Raw genomic sequence first — 19,838 nt, 5'->3', positions numbered from 1 at the left:
GATAAACGCAGAGTTCTGAGAAAAGTCAGAATTATGAGATACAGATGCAGAATTATGAGATATAAACACGGTTTTCTGAGAAAAGTCAGAATTATGAGATACAGATGCAGGATTATGAGATATAAACACGGTTTTCTGAGAAAAGTCAGAATTATGAGATATAGATGCAGAATTATGAGATATAAACATAATTGTGAGAAACGCAGAGTTCTGAGATACAGATGCAGAATTATGAGATACAGATGCAGAATTATGAGATAAAGTCAGAATTATGAGATATAAACGTGGTGTTCTGAGAAAAGTCAGAATTATGAGATATACACATAATTGTGAGATAAACGCAGAGTTCTGAGAAAAGTCAGAATTATGAGATACAGATGCAGAATTATGAGATATAAACGTGGTGTTCTGAGAAAAGTCAGAATTATGAGATATACACATAATTGTGAGATAAACGCAGAGTTCTGAGAAAAGTCAGAATTATGAGATATAAACATAATTGTGAGATAAACGCAGAGTTCTGAGAAAAGTCAGAATTATGAGATACAGATGCAGAATTATGAGATATAAACACTGTTTTCTGAGAAAAGTCAGAATTATGAGATACAGATGCAGAATTATGAGATATAAACACGGTTTTCTGAGAAAAGTCAGAATTATGAGATACAGATGCAGAATTATGAGATATAAACACGGTTTTCTGAGAAAAGTCAGAATTATGAGCTATAGATGCAGAATTATGAGATATAAACATAATTGTGAGATAAACGCAGAGTTCTGAGAAAAGTCAGAATTATGAGATACAGATGCAGAATTATGAGATATAAATGCGGTGTTCTGAGAAAAGTCAGAATTATGAGATATAGATGCAGAATTATGAGATATAAACATAATTATGAGATAAACGCAGAGTTCTGAGAAAAGTCACAATTGTGAGAAACGCAGAATTCTGAGAAAAGTCCGAATTATGAGCTATAAATGCAGAATTCTGAGATATAAACAGGATTGTGAGATATAAATACAGAGTTCTGAGAAAAGTCAGAATTATTAGATATAAGGAGAATTATGAGATAAACAGAATTAAGAGATATAAACGCAGAATTGCAACCAACCAACAATTCAAAGAAAAGTCAGAATTGTGAGACAAACTCAGTTCTGAGAAGTCAAAACTGTGAGATAAAAAGTCACAATTACCTTTTTTATTTTTTATTCTGTTGCAGAAACAAAAAGAGCAAAACTTGAGATATAAAGTCATTACGTTTGTGCCATCTTTCTGTACAATAAATGCCAGTTAGTTTTATATTTTTCATCTGATGCAATGACATGCTGAATTCTGACTTACTGTAGCCACTGTGAGTGTGTGTGTGTGTGTGTGTGTGTGTGTGTGTGCTTATGAGATACTCACTAAGTGTCCTGGAGTAGGTGATCGTGAGTCTTTGAGTGCTGCCGTGCCTGGAACATCCAGAAGGGGCCATTTCATCTGCAGATACTGTCAAACACAATGACAAAACACAGATGAGACTCCAACAGCACATTTTAATTCAAATCTTTCTTTCAAACTTCAATGGAAAAATTCAGGCACAAAACAGGTGTATAAATTTCACCTCAGTGGGTGGCAAAGTTAACCAACACGTTTTGTCAGACCCGTTTACAATAGCACCTTAAAAAAAACGGAGGAGTGTTTGTGTCTAGACAGGTTTTGCTGATGACTAACTGTGGATGAATGAGTGAAACAAACGATGAACTGAAAAGAGATTTAACAGAATCTTCCAGCATGAGATCTACTTCTCAGGGGCTCATAAATAAATCGAGCAGTCAACAGAGAGCAATTCTCCTGGCAAACACCTGTGTCTGCATCGTGTGTGTGTGTAACGGAGAGAGAGTGAGAGTGTGAAATCTGTGTTTGTCAGAGAATGTATTCCTCCCAGAGACCAGCTGTGAGCGACTATCAAGGGTGTGTGTGTGTGTGTGTGTGTGTGTAGGGGACAGCTGAGAGGAAATCCCATGGAGAGAGGTGGGAAAACTGGACCGTGGTAAAAACACAGCCACATCTATAAAGCTCAAGTGAACAGCCCTGCACTTTTGACCTCTCCCTGTATCACTTCAACTAGTTAACAGAGCAAACACCGTCCCGCTCTCTCCGTGTGTCCTGGGCCACATGCACTCCACCGAAGGCTAAACAGGTGCACTGATACTCACTAACACACAACGCAGTTTTCTAATAAATGCAGAGGTTGTGTTCAGATCTTCTTGTTTTGCTCCATTTGGTCTTATGGTCATAGCTGAAGCCTCAGTGGAGTTCAGTTCAGACATCTGGTTTATATATCAGTTTTAAACTGCCGGATAAAGCAGATTTCCATGTGCACGGATTTCTTAAGGATACTCAAGAATTTAAAATTCATTAAAACAAATTTAGTTTGAGCTAATATTCTCATACTAATATGTGTTTGAGCAGAGCAAATTTTGTCAACAGGAAATCAAAACTGACCCTTTTCACTTAAAACATGTACCTGAATTAAAAAAAAAGAAAAGAAAAACGTGGCTTGTTGATTTACTTTTTGCTCAGAAATTGTTAGTAATCTTCATATAAATATGTATATATATATATATATGTATATATATATATATATATATATATATATATATATATATATATATATATGTGTGTGTGTGTGTGTGTGTGTGTGTTTGTGCATTAAAGACAAATAAATTTAAATTTAGTCATCACTTTATAATAATAAAAAAAAAAAAGTTGTGTATTTGAACAACAGCTCTGATTGAGACAACACCTTGTCAATGCTTTCATCGAAACTGTTTTATCAAATTGCATGTGGTTATATGCAAAATACAAGAGCTTGTCAAGAACAGCTCGCTGTACACTGCTTGGATGATGGCCTCTCTTAAAATCAATTTAATCATGTTTCTTCTTCATGCTTATTGGCTAATAATCCACATTGTTTGTGCAATCAACATCTGACTTGGTCAAGACAAACTCTCCAGTCCACCTGCTCTGATTTTAAGCACAAATAAACACACAACACCACATTATGTCATTGGGTTTGGAAAATGTTTATTTTCCTTTAATAAATATGATAACTGGAATTAATAAATTGGTCTTTATATTAAGGCTTGCTGATGCTGCTCATGACCGGAAATCCAGCTGGAAAAAGCGAAGCATCGATTGAATTATTGTGGGGTCCAGTCCACTTTTGAACCTTTACAACTTCGACTTTGCTTTCATACACAGTGTTCATAGGAAGGAAGTTGACACGGCGAAGGTTAAAAATGGAAAAGACATTATAGCACAAAAGGAAGAGGGGAGGGAGCGGGAGGACAGAGAAAGAAAAAAAACACTTTCAGGAATGAGTTTTGTCTGAACAGGCCAAGGGTATTGTTTCCTGACAGCTGGGTGACTCGGGGGGGAGCAGAGAGGGCCCCTCATTCCCATCCAAAAGAGAGGAAATTCATAGGGTTGACATCAGTCATCTGCCTCTACTATCCTTGCCACACAAACACACACACACACACACACACACACACACACACACATATATATATATCTCCAGAAAGCTGATGTTAGGCAAGGAATACCAGGCCCACACAAGTGCTAAAGAGAAACAGAAGGCAGCCATTATTACTCTCTTTAGTTACTCATGTTTTATCCCACTGCAGGAATCCAGGCCAAGATATAAACACACTGATCTACATGCGAAGTCATAAAAAGCACTGTTAACATGACATTGGCTTCCAGTAAAGATGCCTAGTTCCAGTAAAGGTCTCTAGATCTGTCTTCTACTATTACCAGTGCTTTAAACAAGACTTTACATTGATTCAACATTAAATGCTTTACTTTCAAGCCTAAAAACACATGGTATAGTGAAAGAAAGCTTTAGTCACTTTTATGGAAACCTCAATAAAAATAAAAAGTAAGCCTTTTTTATTTTAAGTTTCCTTTTTTAAGCTAACTTTTTTAAATGAGATTTAAATTAACATTTCCATAAAGTAAGAGTCATACAAAAATGAATACATATTTGATTAGCTTTTTTTTATATATAATATTTCCATAATAATAGCATTTTCAAATGTTTAATGTTACATAAATACACATTTTTACGTAAAATTTGGTCATTCTTAAAATAAGATTTCCAAAGTCACTTTTTTATACATGTAATAATGAATAAATGAAAACTTTTTTTTTTTTTAAGTAACATTTCCAATTTCAAATGTGTAATGTTTTTGTTTTTTGAATGCAAGATTTCCATAAGTGATTTTTCTTTTAACAATTATAAATAAACATTTTTAAAAAAATTGGTCATCTGGTAATTTTTAAAATGTCAGATTTCCATAATAGTGACAGCTTAAAATGCAAAACAATACATACATATTTTTACGTACAATTACGTTTTTTTTTTTTTTTTTCAATATTAGTGATTTTAAAAAGCATAATGTTACATTTTTTTTTATCTAAAACTGTCATTATTAAAAGATAAGATTTCTATAATAGTGACATTTTCAGATGAAATATAATGTTCAGCAGGAAATAAAGTGAGGCAGGACTTGATTTAGTCCATTAGATTATAAAAGTGGAAGGAGGATATGTTATTATTATAAGGACAAAAAGTAGCTCAGAGATGGTATTACATTTGGATTCAAGATTATGAGAGTGACAACAAATACTTTTTTCTTTTGAAAGACTGATGAATCACGCACAACAGACCAGGGATATTTATCAAGGACATCGCAGTCAGTTTTAGTATAATTTGGACTTTATATGGGTAATAGCAGGCCATCTGTGGCAGTTAACAGCTGATCGTATCAGTGTTTCAGCTCTCTCTCACGGGACGGTTTGAGTTGATTTTGGTGACTAAGAGAGCACAAGGAATGTGATGTGGAAAACCTTCAAAACCTAATTCATCTAAAATGATTTCTGTTCTCATTTTCTGGCCTTCCAGCCATTCTCAACACCTCAGCCTAACACATTGTTGCATGCTGGCATCCTGTCCATTTAACACTCCGGCTCTATCCAAGCACTGGTGCCGACTGCCCCGCCGCTGCGGTCAGGCCCTGGCCCACTAAAACTGTCCTCAATTTGGCTCAGAGGGTCAGCAGTGAAAAAAACAACACCTCTCTTGCTGGTCAGCAGAATTCAGCTCCTAAAGACAAGGGTGGTTACAATAGGAAAAGTGCTTTGGGCAGAACTGTGCTGCAATCCTGTTGTAAATGTTTACAGTGACAGAAGTGGAAACACACACATAAACTTAATTTGCCAATTACCTTTTACAGTAGACTTCAGGCGCTGTGCTAATGTGTTGCAGGTGCCCTTGAGTTGTGCTCAAAACAAGACAGAACTGGTATGAAATGGAGAGCGAGACAGAAGAGAAAGAAGAGGAAAGGAGGAGCACCTCCTCCATCTATCAACCACTGCACAGATCATGTTTATATTGTTTCATATTCACACAACCTTGAGAAAAAATGGCATCAACACTACGTAGTAAAATGCAATAGTCAGATGCAACAGGCAATGCGTTTATTACTACTGAAATGTTAAATAAAAGGGACAGTTCTGTCTTTAAAATCTGCAACCAGGTGCATTTATACACACTATATTAGATATTAGTGGAAGAACTGATTATAGTGATTATATATATATCACTTTGCGATGCAAACATCCACAAGCAAAAGAAAGGCGCTTCCCAAAGCTGGCCACTCTAGCGAGATGTTGTCTCTTTATTCCAGGGACATCTGTGCCATCAGTGAAGGTGTTTTCTACAGCGGGCTGCCCACAGGCTGCGCTCCAGACTAACCCCACATCACGTCATGACATGCTACATTAAATAAAAATTGAAAAAAAATTTTTTTTTTTTAAATTGAGTTTTAAAATCAGCTACACAATCAAAAGCATTTACTAATGTTACAATAATCTGTATTATCATAAAAAATGTATTGAAAAGCATACTTATAGCATTAATTATATCAACTATATATTAAAAATGTAATTATTTATTAAAGATAATCAGGATTATATTTATTTATTTTTATATTATACTACATATTCATATTATTATTATTATTATTATTATTAATTCTTATTATTAGTCGTATTTTTAAAGATGTAAAATGTAAATAAATATCTGCTACACAAGCTATATTACAAGGACAAAGAATTGTTTAAAACAATTAGTTAATTTTTTTTTTATTTGTATTTATATTATACTATATCTATATGTATATATCTACATATAAAAAATATGCATGTTTTTTTTGCTCTGTAAATCAAGCTTGAGTTTCAAAAACAGAAACAAATAAAATCCAATGTATCCACTAATGTTGCAATGATTTATTATTATTATTATTATACGATTATTTAATATCTAATTATATTTAATATCTATAATCTCTTTCTATTACAAGGTGAAAATTGTTTATAGTGATTATACTCAGCTACACAAACTATTACAAGGTGGAAGAATGTTTTTATATATTACACTAAAGCAAAATAGAGTTTTAAAATCTGCTATATAAATCAAATGTATTTACTACTGTTATTATTACTACTACAAATGTATTTAATTATTGCATATATGTGTCTTTTATCATACTGTTTTTGCTGACACTGCATTTATTTTTACATCTGAATCAAACATTTCGATGCATCCGGATGCTGAAACATGTTCCACAGTCTTATTAGAGAATCTATATTGTGCCTGAAACTTTCTCTCCATAGAGGGTCCCGCTTTCCTCATCCTAACATAGTGTCTCTCAACTCCAAAACTAGGCCTCTCATTGGCCGTCATCCTCCAGCTATCTGATCCATCTCTCTTCTCTAATTGTCTTCCAGCTCTCTGCCTCGGCCTCCAGCGCTCAGAGCGAACATCAGTCGAACGCTCTCCTAATGAGAGGCAGAACACAGATGCGACAAAAGGTGGTGGAGAATATTCCAGAGAAAAGCCAAGCACCGGACCCTTTGGTTTGGTGAACAGAGAGAATATGGCATATGCTCTAGGGCCCGCTAGGTGCCAGCGCTAGAGTCCAATTGTTCGCCTTCTTTCATGGAGAGAGATGTGAACGGGGGGGCAGGAGCTCGGAGGAGACGAGGCAGAGCTGCCAGGGATGCTGTGAGGCAGATGTGAGGGACATTTGTTACTGAGGGAGAGAGCAGCGCCTGCCAACAGCACCCAAATAGAATCAGCCTGACAAACTTACAGCTCCGCTCTGGAGGTAATGAGGGGCTGACATGCTTTCAATTGCTCGCTGGAGATCTGTGTTGCTCGCTTTACCAAGTTTTTAGGCTAAAAAGTTTAGTCTAAAAGCCTGGATGATGATGATGGGACCTGTTTTAAGTTTTACCACCACCCTGTAATACTTTTAGTTTCTTAATGAATTCCTTAGTTCCTTAGTAAAGCACATAATTTAAGTAAATAACTCAAAAAAAAAAATTAATAATTTAAATATAATTTAAAAATAAATGTAAACAATAATAAATTTAAAGGCTTAGATTATAGGTGATAGGCAAAGGCAAGTTTTTTTTTTAATGGCACAGTTCAATTCATAGTGCTTTACACAAAACAACAACAAAAAAAGTCATAAGCACATAAGAAAAAAATTATTAATAACACAAACTTGGCTGGTTATACTGCGTTTTGTTGTTAATCTAAACTAACAAATATCAACTCAGTTTGAAACAGATTCACTACTGTTCAAAAGTTTGTCAGGAAGGTTTTTCTTAAGAAACCGATATTTCAGCAAAAATGCATTAATGCATAATCTGATTAAAAGGGAATCCAAGACCATTTATAATATTATAAAATATTTCTATTGCAAATAAATACTATTCTTTTGAAGTTTCAAAGAATCCTGAGAAGAAAAAAAAAAGTATCACTGTTTCCACAAAAAGCAACAAAAACAGTTTTCAACACTGATAATAGTAAGAAACGTTTTTTTTAATGAGCTTTAAATCAGCATATAATGATTTCTGAAGATCATGTGACAGAAGACTGGAGTAATGATGCTGAAAATTCAGCTTTGATCACAGAAATAAATTACTTTTTAAAATATATTAAAATAGAAAACCATTTTATTAAATTGCATTTGTTCACAATATCGGTTTATATTTCTAAATATATTTATTAAATATTGAAATCTTAGCATAAGAGACTTTTCAAAAAACATCTATGTATATCTATCTATAGCTTATTTTCTTTCCCCCTTTGACTTATGTAATGTGGATGTTTTAATTTGTATGTTTTTTATGATAAAAACCAATAAACATTCAGCTAAATATATATATATATATATATATTATTAATTTTTTTCAGCTATATACCACAGCTGAACTCCACACATGTCCTCAGCACCAGCAGATCATGCCAATACCCCAGCGTGTTGCCTTTATTTATTTAGGACCCCCTGATGCACCCAAATGGGCCTCCCTGTGGCCGGTGTGTTAAAGTGTTAACCACATCTCTCAATATGAGCAGCCCAGCACAGGTAAAACACCGTCCAGCCCCACATGACGGCCTATTGTCAGAACATGCAATCAGCTTAATACTAGTCATTTACACCTACTGTTAGTCCAACCTGAACACACAACCAGCGCTCACCACAGGACGCACACAATAGAGGTGAGAACAGCCCGCCTGCTTCCAACCGGGCGCCTTTGTGAAAGTGTGTTGTGGGTAATTAAATAATTATACAAATCATTCTTACTCAAACGAGATACAATCATGCTAATTGGAGGGAGAGATTAACTATCAGTTAAACTGGGTGGACCTGAAGCAGCTGCGGTGAGATCAGCACCCACAATGCTTTGTCAGATCGTCTGGAATGTAACCAAACTTCAGAGATTAATCTTGAGCACTGATAGTGATTTAGGTAAAAGAGTACAACATTCAAAGATGAGAAAACCCAAGCGTCAAATAAGTACTCAATGACACACTAGGTTTACAGTTAAGAATGAAACCACCGCACTAACTTCACTAGCTTAACTTGGGATGTTGATAGATCCAGATCCCTGAGTGATGTGCCTTGACGGGATCACATTCCCATAGTTAAACGCTGCCACATTAGCGAGTCCGCGCCGCATGCAGGTATGTTTGTTTTGGCTGCAGGAGTTATTTACAGCACAGCTAGACGAAACATTTCAATGAGGCTATTTATTTGCGCTTTTCACACCATAACAACATCTGAGGCCGCTTTCTTACTCTGTTCGATTGATTTTTCAAACTCAAATTTAATTCCACCTTGTTCTCCCTTCCTCCGCAGGCCTGTTTTTCACATTGTATCTGGGTCTGAGGCACATAATGTAAGGCCCTGTGATTTCTGTAATATACTGTAAAATGTTATTTTACTGCAGTGCGGAATGTCACAGAGTTTTGCAGAAACTGAATGTATAAATCAAAAGCAGGTACCCCTAATCGAAACAACATGTGGACTAGTGGCTGTGAACATTAAAGTGCAAAAAGACTATGTTCTGCATGTCTCTGTGGTGAGCATCACTTCATGAGTCTCCCCATTTTATTTAATAAAACTACAGTCAAATAATTTCACAGAAATTAGTATATAGTAGTATAGAAAATAGTATTTCAGGACTATCGCACAATTGCATCCATATTTTAATTATTTTATTTATTTTTTTATTTTATAATTTTTTATTTAATTCAACCGTAAAACATCTTTTGAGAATCCCTTAGTTTGCCAAAAAAGATGGCAAAAAGTTTTTATAGATTTTTTGATTACATTTTAAAATAATTTTATAAAATGTTTAATTAAAGTTAATGTATTAATTTGATTGCCACCATTTTTATATTAAATCTGTTCAATTATATAACAAAATCCGGAACAATTAAAACATTATTTAGGGCACTGCTGATGTTAAAATGTTAATAAATGATTAATTTGTTAAACTTTTAGTAATTTAATTGATTAGACATCCTGTTTGATTATTAAAATGTCATTTTAAAATCAGAGTAATGGGTTTTGTAAATATCATCATGTTGGAACTGTGCAGTCACTCTTAAAGTGACAGCAGCCTATAAATACCTGCTACTGTCATTAAAGGGATAGTTCACTTTCAAATTAAATTTTGGTATGTTTTAGCTTACCTCAAGGACATCCAAGATGTAGGTTTCTCTGTTTCCTCAGTATTTCCCATTTTGATATTTTTAGGTCAAACCGTTCTTGTCTGTGACTCACATAATGGATGTCTATGGTCACCACCTCAAAGAGCATGCACAGAGGAGTCAAAATTAAACAATTCCCCATCGTAAGTACACATTGATGACCTAAGACACGAAATGAGCGGTTTGTGTAAGAAAACGAACAGTATTTATATCGTTTTTACCTCTTGTACACAACCACGTCCAACTGATCGGAGTTCGCGAGTGCTTCCCGATGTGATGTGCGCGCGCGCTCTGGCTTTAGTCTGCGCAAGCGCGGAAAGCCCTGGAAGCGATCTCTCGCGCGTGTACATCACTCATTGTTTACACTTACTGCCTATGGTTTACACAGATTTCGAAAGTATTACCTTTCACTGTGAAGATCTAAACATATTTAGACGTACAGGAAATTGCAATGGAAGACGATTTCAATATATCCATAGACAACGTTGAATTTTTTTCACAACCATATTTATTTGAAACAGAATACACAGACCAAGTACTCAGGAGCGATCCGCTGCAGCAGCACGTCTTCAAGCCTCAGAGACAGAGATCTCTTCAAAATTGGTGGTGTTTTAGTAGCAAGTGTTGTGAGATGCCAACAGAAGTGGAGAGCATATGTTGTCACGAATGGAACAACTACAAAATGATGAGAGAACATTGACAGTATCGCATCACACGCCTGCCTGACTGAAGATCCTGATTTTTCTCCGCTGTTGAGACGCAGAGTTTTGCACGTTGTGTTTAGTTTGCCACGCATAAACTGGAGGCAACGTCCAATGCCAGAGGGACCCAATGGCACGCTGTCAATAGAGTGAGTAATGTGTTGTATTTTTATTATAAACGCAACGATTATAGGGTGCATTATAAACATTAATTTATTACAATTACTGCATTATATTTCAGACAGTGCAGATTGAAAGTGTAGCGTGTGGTAAACAATGAGTGATGTGCATGCGCGAGACATCACATCCGGCGCTTTCCGCGCTTGCACAGACTAAAGCCAGAGCGCGCACGCACGTCATATCAGGAAGCACTCGCGAACTCAGATCAGTTGGACGTGGATGTGTACAAAAGGTAAAAAATATATAAATACTGTTCGTTTTCTTACACAAACCGCTCGTTTCTTGTATTAGGTCATCAATGTGTACTTATGATGGGGAATTGTTTAATTTTGACTCCTCTTTGCATGCTCTTTGAGGTGGTGACCATAGACATCCATTATGTGAGTCACAGACAACAACGGTTGGACCTAAAAATATCAAAATGGGAAATACTGAGGAAACAAAGAAACCTACATCTTGGATGTCCTTGAGGTAAGCTAAAACATATCAAAATTTAATTTGAAAGTGAACTATCCCTTTAATGCTCAGACAACAACACACAGCTTTGACAAAAGGTTATACTATATTTAATTTATACAGTGAACAATATGCAGTGTTTAGTTATTTGTAAGTGTTACTACATTTCGGTACCTGAATATTACCGACCTTATTTTATAACTTTGTTCTGTTGTATTTATCCATCTATGTTTGTAATTTGTGCATTTGTGCTGTGAACTGGCAGTTCACTTGTCTTTAATCATGTTTAAACTTCCTTAGGCTAGTGATTTGGTAGTTTTTGTTGCGGTTTCGAAGAATTACTTTGCTTAAAGTAATGAATGGAAAGCAAAGTCACAGTGAAATATTTTTCTTGCTGATCCGAAAAACGATCCAATCTGTTTAAAAAAATGTAATATGATTCGAACTGAAGTCTTCAGACCATGTGTCAAACACCAAACCGAATGAGACACTGCAAGAGAGGTTTTTGAATTTGTTTGCCAAGTGAAAATCTGATTGAAAGTGCACCTTTTCCTCAAGAAGATGGTAGTGCACTTTATCTAATTTCCCATTTTGCCACTTTTAATGATAACATTAGTAGAACAGGAATGAGAGAAATGACTAGGAAATGGCAGATTTGAATTGCATCGGCATGACCAGATTGAGCGGCATAAGCCACATTTTTAAAACCAAATGGACCTTTAATCCATGCATGAATAAAATGAATTATCAAAATCCATGCAGAACGCTAAAGCTAGGAAAATTGTAGTATGAAGTATGGATCTAGTACTAAGGTAATGGCTGCCATGTTTGAAGTATCCCTCAGTCCTTGGGCAGAGTGAAGTTAAGTGCCTTTGACAGGACTCTGGTGCTCTCATCGGGCGTCTATTGTGACCCGCGCGCCCTCCTTGCACGTCCATTTCATTGCCTGAAAACACTAAAAACCAAGTCAAAGGTCAACTTGCCAGAGTGCACACATCTCCATGGCAACATGGTCCTATTAAGGCCGAACTCATGGGCCTCTTAACACACTCTTGTGCACAAAAGAACTATTAGTAAGGAAGGACGGACGGAGATGCGTGTGAGTTTCTATGAGAGTAAGGGAAGCATAGAGATGGGGCAAAGGTTTAACCGAACAATTGAGAGATTCCAAGGTCTGACCAGGACTGATGGATGGATTTGGATATTAAGGTGACCAACAGTCCATCAAACAAAGCCAGGACAGCATGAAGAGCCCATTTCCCTCTCAATTGAAGACCTCTCTTGTATGTTAGCTATGAAGCAACACAAAGATCATTGAGATCATTCATCACACCGTAATCTCTATCTGTACTCTGTGGCATGGAAATAAGAGCCAATTTACAGTACATTCTCATTAGAAAATCAACAAAAAGGTTTTTTTTAGGAAACAATGTGAAAAATGGCACGCTTAGGACTTGCTTGAACACCGAGTAATGATGCAAATGAATTGTCCATTGAAAACTGACAATTTGAAAAAGAACCAGAAGTGGCGTGTGGCCAAATGTGGTGTCCCATACTCAGAATTTGTGCTCTGCATTTAACCCATTAAAAAGTGAACACACAGTAGCCACACAGCCATTTTTGCTGCTGAGCCCCGGGAACAGTTAGGAGTTCAGTGCTGGTACAGAGACTCGAACCCACAACCTTTGGGCTACAAGTCAGACTCTCTCTAACCATTAAGCCCCAATCTGAACTGATTTCTGGAAATTAACTGAACTTACAAACACTAACAGACCATTGTTTCTTTAGTAAACAATGGTTAAATTAAAGTCATTGCAATATTCACATGTCACAATTATACTGCCAGACAAATCATTGTGAATTTTAATAATTTAATAATGGTTGGAAACTGGAAAACCAAAACCGATATTCAGATTTTTGCTCTATAATATTTAAATTAGCACAGTTAGGATTATTGTGTGCACATGTTATCATATTTAAAGAACGGATAACCAAAATAGAAGATTCAATCATCAGTTACTCACCCTCAAGCTGTTCCAAACCTGTACGAGTTTCTTTCTTCTATTTTGCAGAGTGTCAGTAACCAAACAGTTGATGGTAGCCATTGTTTGGTTTGAACATTCTTCAAAATATCTCTCTTTTTTGTGTTCAAAGTAATTCATACAGGTTTGGAATAACTTGATTGAGAGTTAATAATGACAGAATTTTCATTTTCGGGGAAACTGTCTCTTTAAAACTGGTCCAGTGTCCTTATTTGTTCAGTTTAATTTGTCCTTATCTCATCTCTGTATCAAGGAGGAAATGAAGCTGTGATTCTATGACTTCCTGTAGAAGTGAATCAGAAGAGTCTGTGAATATATTTTTTTAAACCGAGAAAAGCATAGTTGGAATAATACCACTGCATTGGATATGTATAGGCTTTTATTCACACAGCGCTCATAGAATGAGAGACAGAGCTGATAGAGTCGAGCGTGATGGAATAATTGAGCTATTGTACTCAAGAACACAACGCAAGGTCAATTGAAACCTTACGCATAATTAAATGCACAAGAAAATAATCAGGGCATCTGTCGAGAGCTGGCGTTTTGTCAGCGCCGAGGGAAGACAGCCATATTGTTTCAGTCAATTACCAGTGTGCTCGGAGGTTTCTCAGTACCTGGCATATCTTGTTACAGATACTTCTACAAATATTAAGCTCCCTAGAAGGGCAATATTTTTAACCCTTAATGCTGATGGATAAAGACCTTTATATTAACTGCCAGCTCTTTGGGGAGATTTTAGCTTGAGAAACTCTTCAAGCTGTCAGGTAAAATTAGCCTGAAACATTTTCATAATAACCCCATAAACTGTAGCTGTTGAATGGATGACTGATGGAGCCGGCTGTCAAATGAACGACTGGATGTCTACTATAAAATAAAAAAAATTTAGCCGAGGTGTGTGTGTGTGTATATACACTAGACATGAGTTATTGAAACATGCATGTGAATGCAAAAACTTCTAGCTCAATATCATGTGTTGTTACGTACCAATATGTGCCAGAATGCAACTCATAATAAGAGTATAGATGAACAATATATTGGCATCATCAATAATCATATCGGACTGAAACGGATTAAATCGTATAAGTAAAATATGCTGATATATTAAAATGCTGTTGATAGGATAATAAATTATATGCAGGTGTTCATGACCTTACATAATTTTTTTAATTTTTATGAAATATTTGCTCAGAGCTTGTAAGATTCTTTTTTTTATCCATAGTCCGCATGCATTGTTTATTTTCTGCCTTTTTTTCTGTTATATATACATATGTATATATATATATATATATATATTAGGGATGGGCGTTTTCCGCAAATATCACATTCGAATATTTGAGCTCACAAGAAACGAATATTCGAATATTCGTTTATTTAAATTCAGTTTAATGAGACAGACGTTATTTTTCAGCAACATTTATAGTTTCCTTCATTTTGAACAAGCTTACACACTTGAACATTACACAACGTGTTTTGTAGCTGAAAACCTTTAACAATGCGTGCAAACAAACAAAAGTACAGATTAAAAGCAACAAAAAAAAGTGAACAAAGAAAAAACGGAAAGCAGCCTGCAGCAATTAGCTAATGTAGAACGTAGCCTACACTTAACTTTGAAACTTTTAAACTGTCAGCAAATCTTTTTTGTTTTTTTTTTCTATTGTTTTACATGTTCTTGTTAAGAAACACGGGCATGTAAACATGATCGGGGGAAAGTCGGCTCCTTAGTCTGTTAACAATATGGCCGGCCGCGGAGCGTGATTCAGTGATCCACCTGACTTCTGCACAACACAACTGATGGTCCCAGCCCCATTTATAAGGCAAGAAATCACACTTATTAAACCTTACAAGGGCACACCTGTGAAGTGAAGACCATTTCAGGTGACTACCTCTTGAAGCTCATCAAGAGAATGCCAAGAGTGTGCAAAGCAGTAATCAAAGCAAAAGGTGGCTATAATGCTCTTAATGAAGAATATTGCTGAGCAAACTAGCTCAGTTAACTTTGTTAGTGAAAATGAACATTTATAGCTAGTTCTGTAAAATTAAAACAGATGCTGGTAAACAGATCCATCACAAAAACTCAAAAATGAACTTTACGGACATACAACACAATAACAACATGCTTTGTATTTATTGGCTCTGCATGTTTGCAAACTAGCATAGAGTACGTTTCTGCTATAAAATCTGTAAACCTTCATTTACAGTCTGACAAATTCTGTCCAGATGTGGCATATGAGGCACTGTAACTTTACCGGCTCTATTTTACAGGAGTGTTTAGTTTATATAGCTGACACAGACTTAAGATTACAAAATGAGGCACAGGTATCACTTTAAACCCAGACTTTTTCAAAGTTTTCTGCGACTGAAAATGAGAAAACAAATATTTGCCCGTGTGTAAATCTGATCGTGCAGCTTCTCAATAAGGGCTTGTGCTACGAGAGGCTGAACACACACTGCTACCATTTAAACTAGCCTTTTCACTGCCATGACACATCACTCTATAGAGAAAAAGAGAGAGAGACGGACAGAGAGATGGTGGAAGGAACAGACAGGGCTAAATTAAACACATTTGTTTCTGCTCACACATACCACAAGTCTTATGAAAACAGAGAACTGATTGTGTTCACTCTTAAGCCTCTCTGACAGAAACACACACACACACACACACACAGCTGTCTATAGAGAGCTGGATGTATGTGTGGCTCAGCAGTAAAGGCATATAGAAACAGGCCCGGACCTCCTGTGTGCTTGGACTGAGCTTTACAACCTAATACACCCTCCACACATCCTTCTTCACTATGAAAAACGCATACACACAGCAGGGAAGCTCCCATACGGACTCAAGCACTGCAAAAACTTGTACTTACCGGCATGCAGTCATGACCGAGACAAACTATGTGCACAAATACAAGAACAGCTCACTAAAAATGATAATTTACTCTTTCTAAACTCATATGACTGTCTCTCTTCAAACGAACAGAAAAGGAGATGTTTAGCTGAATGTCCAAGCTGCTCTTTTCCTATACGATGAAAGCGAATGGGGACCATGACTGTCAAGCATTGTTTTCAGTAAATAATTTACCATTTAGAGCATACTGTTTTAATACTCAAATTTCTAAGACCTCTAGATTAAGATAATCAAAGCTGCTGAAAAAACTGTTGCATACAATCCACTACGGACCTGCAGTCGTTTGATTGAAAGGTTTTAGCAGATAATTTTAGTATAATTGTGGTTCATGTGTCTTTTTGTTGTGAAATCTTTTCTGACTTTTACAAAGTAGGTCTAAATGCAAAAATATTTTTGTCTATGTCCAAATGAATGTGTATTTGTTCACCCCAATATAACTACAATAAAACAATAAAAGCATTTAAAAGAACAGAAGCATATATCAATTCATAAAAGACATTATTGGGAGATAGAGGACAACATATTTATATGCAAATTTAGCCTGCTATACTGTAAAAACAAAAATGTATACAATCAGATTTCCATCTTTTCTTTTCGGTCACATAAATATTAGCAACTGCACCAAAATTGCATTTGTTTGGACCTCTGAATAAAACCAAGGTGTTTTTTTTTCTCTATAAACTTTGGGTATTCACTATTTCTCTATAAAATCCTGATGAATCATATCATACAGAAATACAAAAAAAAATTAAATGTTTTTTTTTTACCTCTTATGTCAGACTTTACAAGGTTAAGTATTATTCTGTTTCTCACGCTATGCTATCGTGCAGGACTAACAATACATTCAACGTTTGAGTTGTTATTGTCAGGAAGCGCAGCATGAACGTTCTTCAAAAACATGTTTTCCTTCCACTTCCCAAAGAAAAATCAAGGTGAGGGTGACTAAAGAATGACATGATTTTCAATTATCAGATGAACTACTCCTTTTGTTACCCACTGATCTCCTCATTCAGGAGTAAGATAATCTTCATTCATAACGTCCAGGGCAAAATCGTTGGCTTTAATCACCAGTGGGCCTTCTTCGAAACACGTTCAATCATCGGTGTTGTTTTAGTGCAGAACAAACAGGAAAGCTTGCAACACAATGAGAAAAGCAAATAGCATACAGCCCCACTGACTGTGTGAGGTTTTGCTGAAGTCCACAGACGATCTCCATGAACCGGCTCGGGGGTCCGAGGGGTCAGGAGCCCCCCTCACCTCCTCTACACGGTTCAAAAACTCACCCTGAGAAAGGCATTATAGAAGGGAAGCCAAACCGAACAGGAATCAGCTTTTTCGCTAATAGAGCCAACTGTGTGCGTGACACGTTTGAGAAATTAGCTGGACAAGTTAAACTAACAAGCTAACAAAGTCCATTGTTTTTATTCACGAATGAAGACTTTGAATGGGATTAGAAGCCTAGCGTTAGTGGAAATTCATTGTGTTGCGAGGTGGATTTGAATGGTGAGAATGTTTAGAACACAAATGCTTTCTTGGCCTTATTTTTTTCGTCAACGGGGAGTCAAAACAGAGATGTTGAATCATAAAAAACTTTGCAAGTCGTCAACGAACGAGAAATATACATGCCATAAACTGTAAATGGCTAGTAAATACATTTACGTCAGTGCGCTGGCGTCCTGAAGGTCTCGTAAAAGCTCCAAACGCCAAGTAACACTGCTCACATGTTGATAACGTATGTTAGGACTTCATATTCAACTAGCAGGGTGATGTCATTTAAAGGTGGAATTTGTTTTTGTGTAGAAGGCAAGAATGTGTCACACTATTAAAAAACGAGGTGCGAACAATGGAGAAGGAATTAAGATTTCTAGAAGCTTTAATACGAAATCTCCTCAACACCCTATTACAGCGACAACTACAGACATTTATTACTGCGCCAGCTCGCAGGTATTTACACCAAACCCATCCAGGGAGTCTGACTAAGAGAAAGCGAGCATGAAACACGCAGTCACACAAAGAAAGGAAAAACAATATGCTCACAGTAGAGGAAAAACAGAGGTCACAAGACAAAAAAAAAAGGTCAAAAAAATCTTGCAGATCAAACCTGCATGATTTGGTCAATTTCGGACAAATACGGTCATTGTGATCTGAAATGCAATATGAGAGACATTTAAATTCTTGTTTTGCTGTAGCTTAGATATAAAGTTTAAAAGAAGAAAAGGCATCAAATAAAACTTAAACAGTTGGTCTCATAACAAAAACTACAAACGAATAAGAAAAGTCTTACATCTCCAAATAAAGCCCTGTTTTACCCTAGGTTCTGATGCCAGGAGCAAATTACTCTGTAGGGGGTATGCATTTAATAATAATAATAATAATAAATATCATAATGTTATACCTATTATTATTATTAGCAGTAGAAGTATATTTATGTTTTTACAGTAATAACAACAACATATGTAACAATTGTTGCTACTACTTACAATAACTGTATTTTGTCTAACAACAATAATGATTATTATTATTAGAAGTAGCAGCAGTAGTATCGTTATGCTTTTCTAATAACAACGTATAACAATTACTACCACTAATAATTGTATTTTGTTTATTAATAATAATAATAATAAATCATAACAACACTAATTATTATTTTCATTATGTTTTGGTTATTATTATTAGTAGTAGTAGCAGTAGTAGATCTACGTTTTTACAATAATACTTACTACAAGGTATGTAGCAATTACTGTTATCACTAAAAATAACTATTTTGTCTAACAACAATACTGCTAATAATAATTGTGTTATTATTGGCAATTGTCATATTTATAACATTTCGTAATGTTTAGTGACAATCATATTTTTAACAATTTCTTAAATTTGCAGGATTCAATCCTGTGGAGGAAAAACTGGTGTAGGAACTTTGAGGCTCCACATGCGCTTCATGTCACTGTGCACTAATCGTCACAGTCAGTAGACTGTAGCCGGGTTTCCATCCAAAGTTGTGAATTTAACTTGTGCGCAAGATTGGAATATCGCACAAAATATTTGCGAACAAGCACGGTTTCCTTCCAACGAGTCAAAGAGAACAAAATCATCACCTTCCTGATAAACTAGCACTATACATCACTACGCAAAGTAGGAGAAGCTACTGAATATAATAATTTTCCTATATAATAAATTACTTGCACCTCAGAACGAGCAGACGAAACACAATGAATGCGGTTGTTGCTTTCAGAGGTGGATGCTGATGTTTGGGAACGCAGTCGTTTTAACAGTTCTGGGAAGCTATTATACAGAAATACTTTAATGACAGACTTTGCTCGGGCATTTATGAATGGCCATCTAACAACATTTCAGGTGCTGTGGAAGATCGGTCGGCTGGTTAGTCAGGATTTACCGTCCCATTGCGCAAAGTCCCATTTCTTTTTTTTTTTGATGCACT

General features: G+C 35.9%; 1 protein-coding gene across 1 annotated transcript in view; it reads right to left on the bottom strand.

The window, feature by feature from the left end:
- Window positions 1-19,838, bottom strand: part of LOC132115412 (transcription factor 7-like 1-B) — a 57,992-nt gene that overhangs the window by 18,089 nt on the left and 20,065 nt on the right. Inside the window, exon 4 of the mRNA XM_059523877.1 lies at window positions 1,406-1,489. Coding sequence (XP_059379860.1) covers window positions 1,406-1,489 — 84 coding nt within the window. The remainder of the gene's footprint in view (window positions 1-1,405; window positions 1,490-19,838) is intronic.

The sequence above is a fragment of the Carassius carassius genome, chromosome 34 (genome assembly GCF_963082965.1).
Source record: "Carassius carassius chromosome 34, fCarCar2.1, whole genome shotgun sequence".
NCBI classification, from domain to species: domain Eukaryota; kingdom Metazoa; phylum Chordata; class Actinopteri; order Cypriniformes; family Cyprinidae; genus Carassius; species Carassius carassius.
Note: the sequence above shows the minus strand (reverse complement) of the source record. Positions and strands in the feature narration are given on the sequence as shown.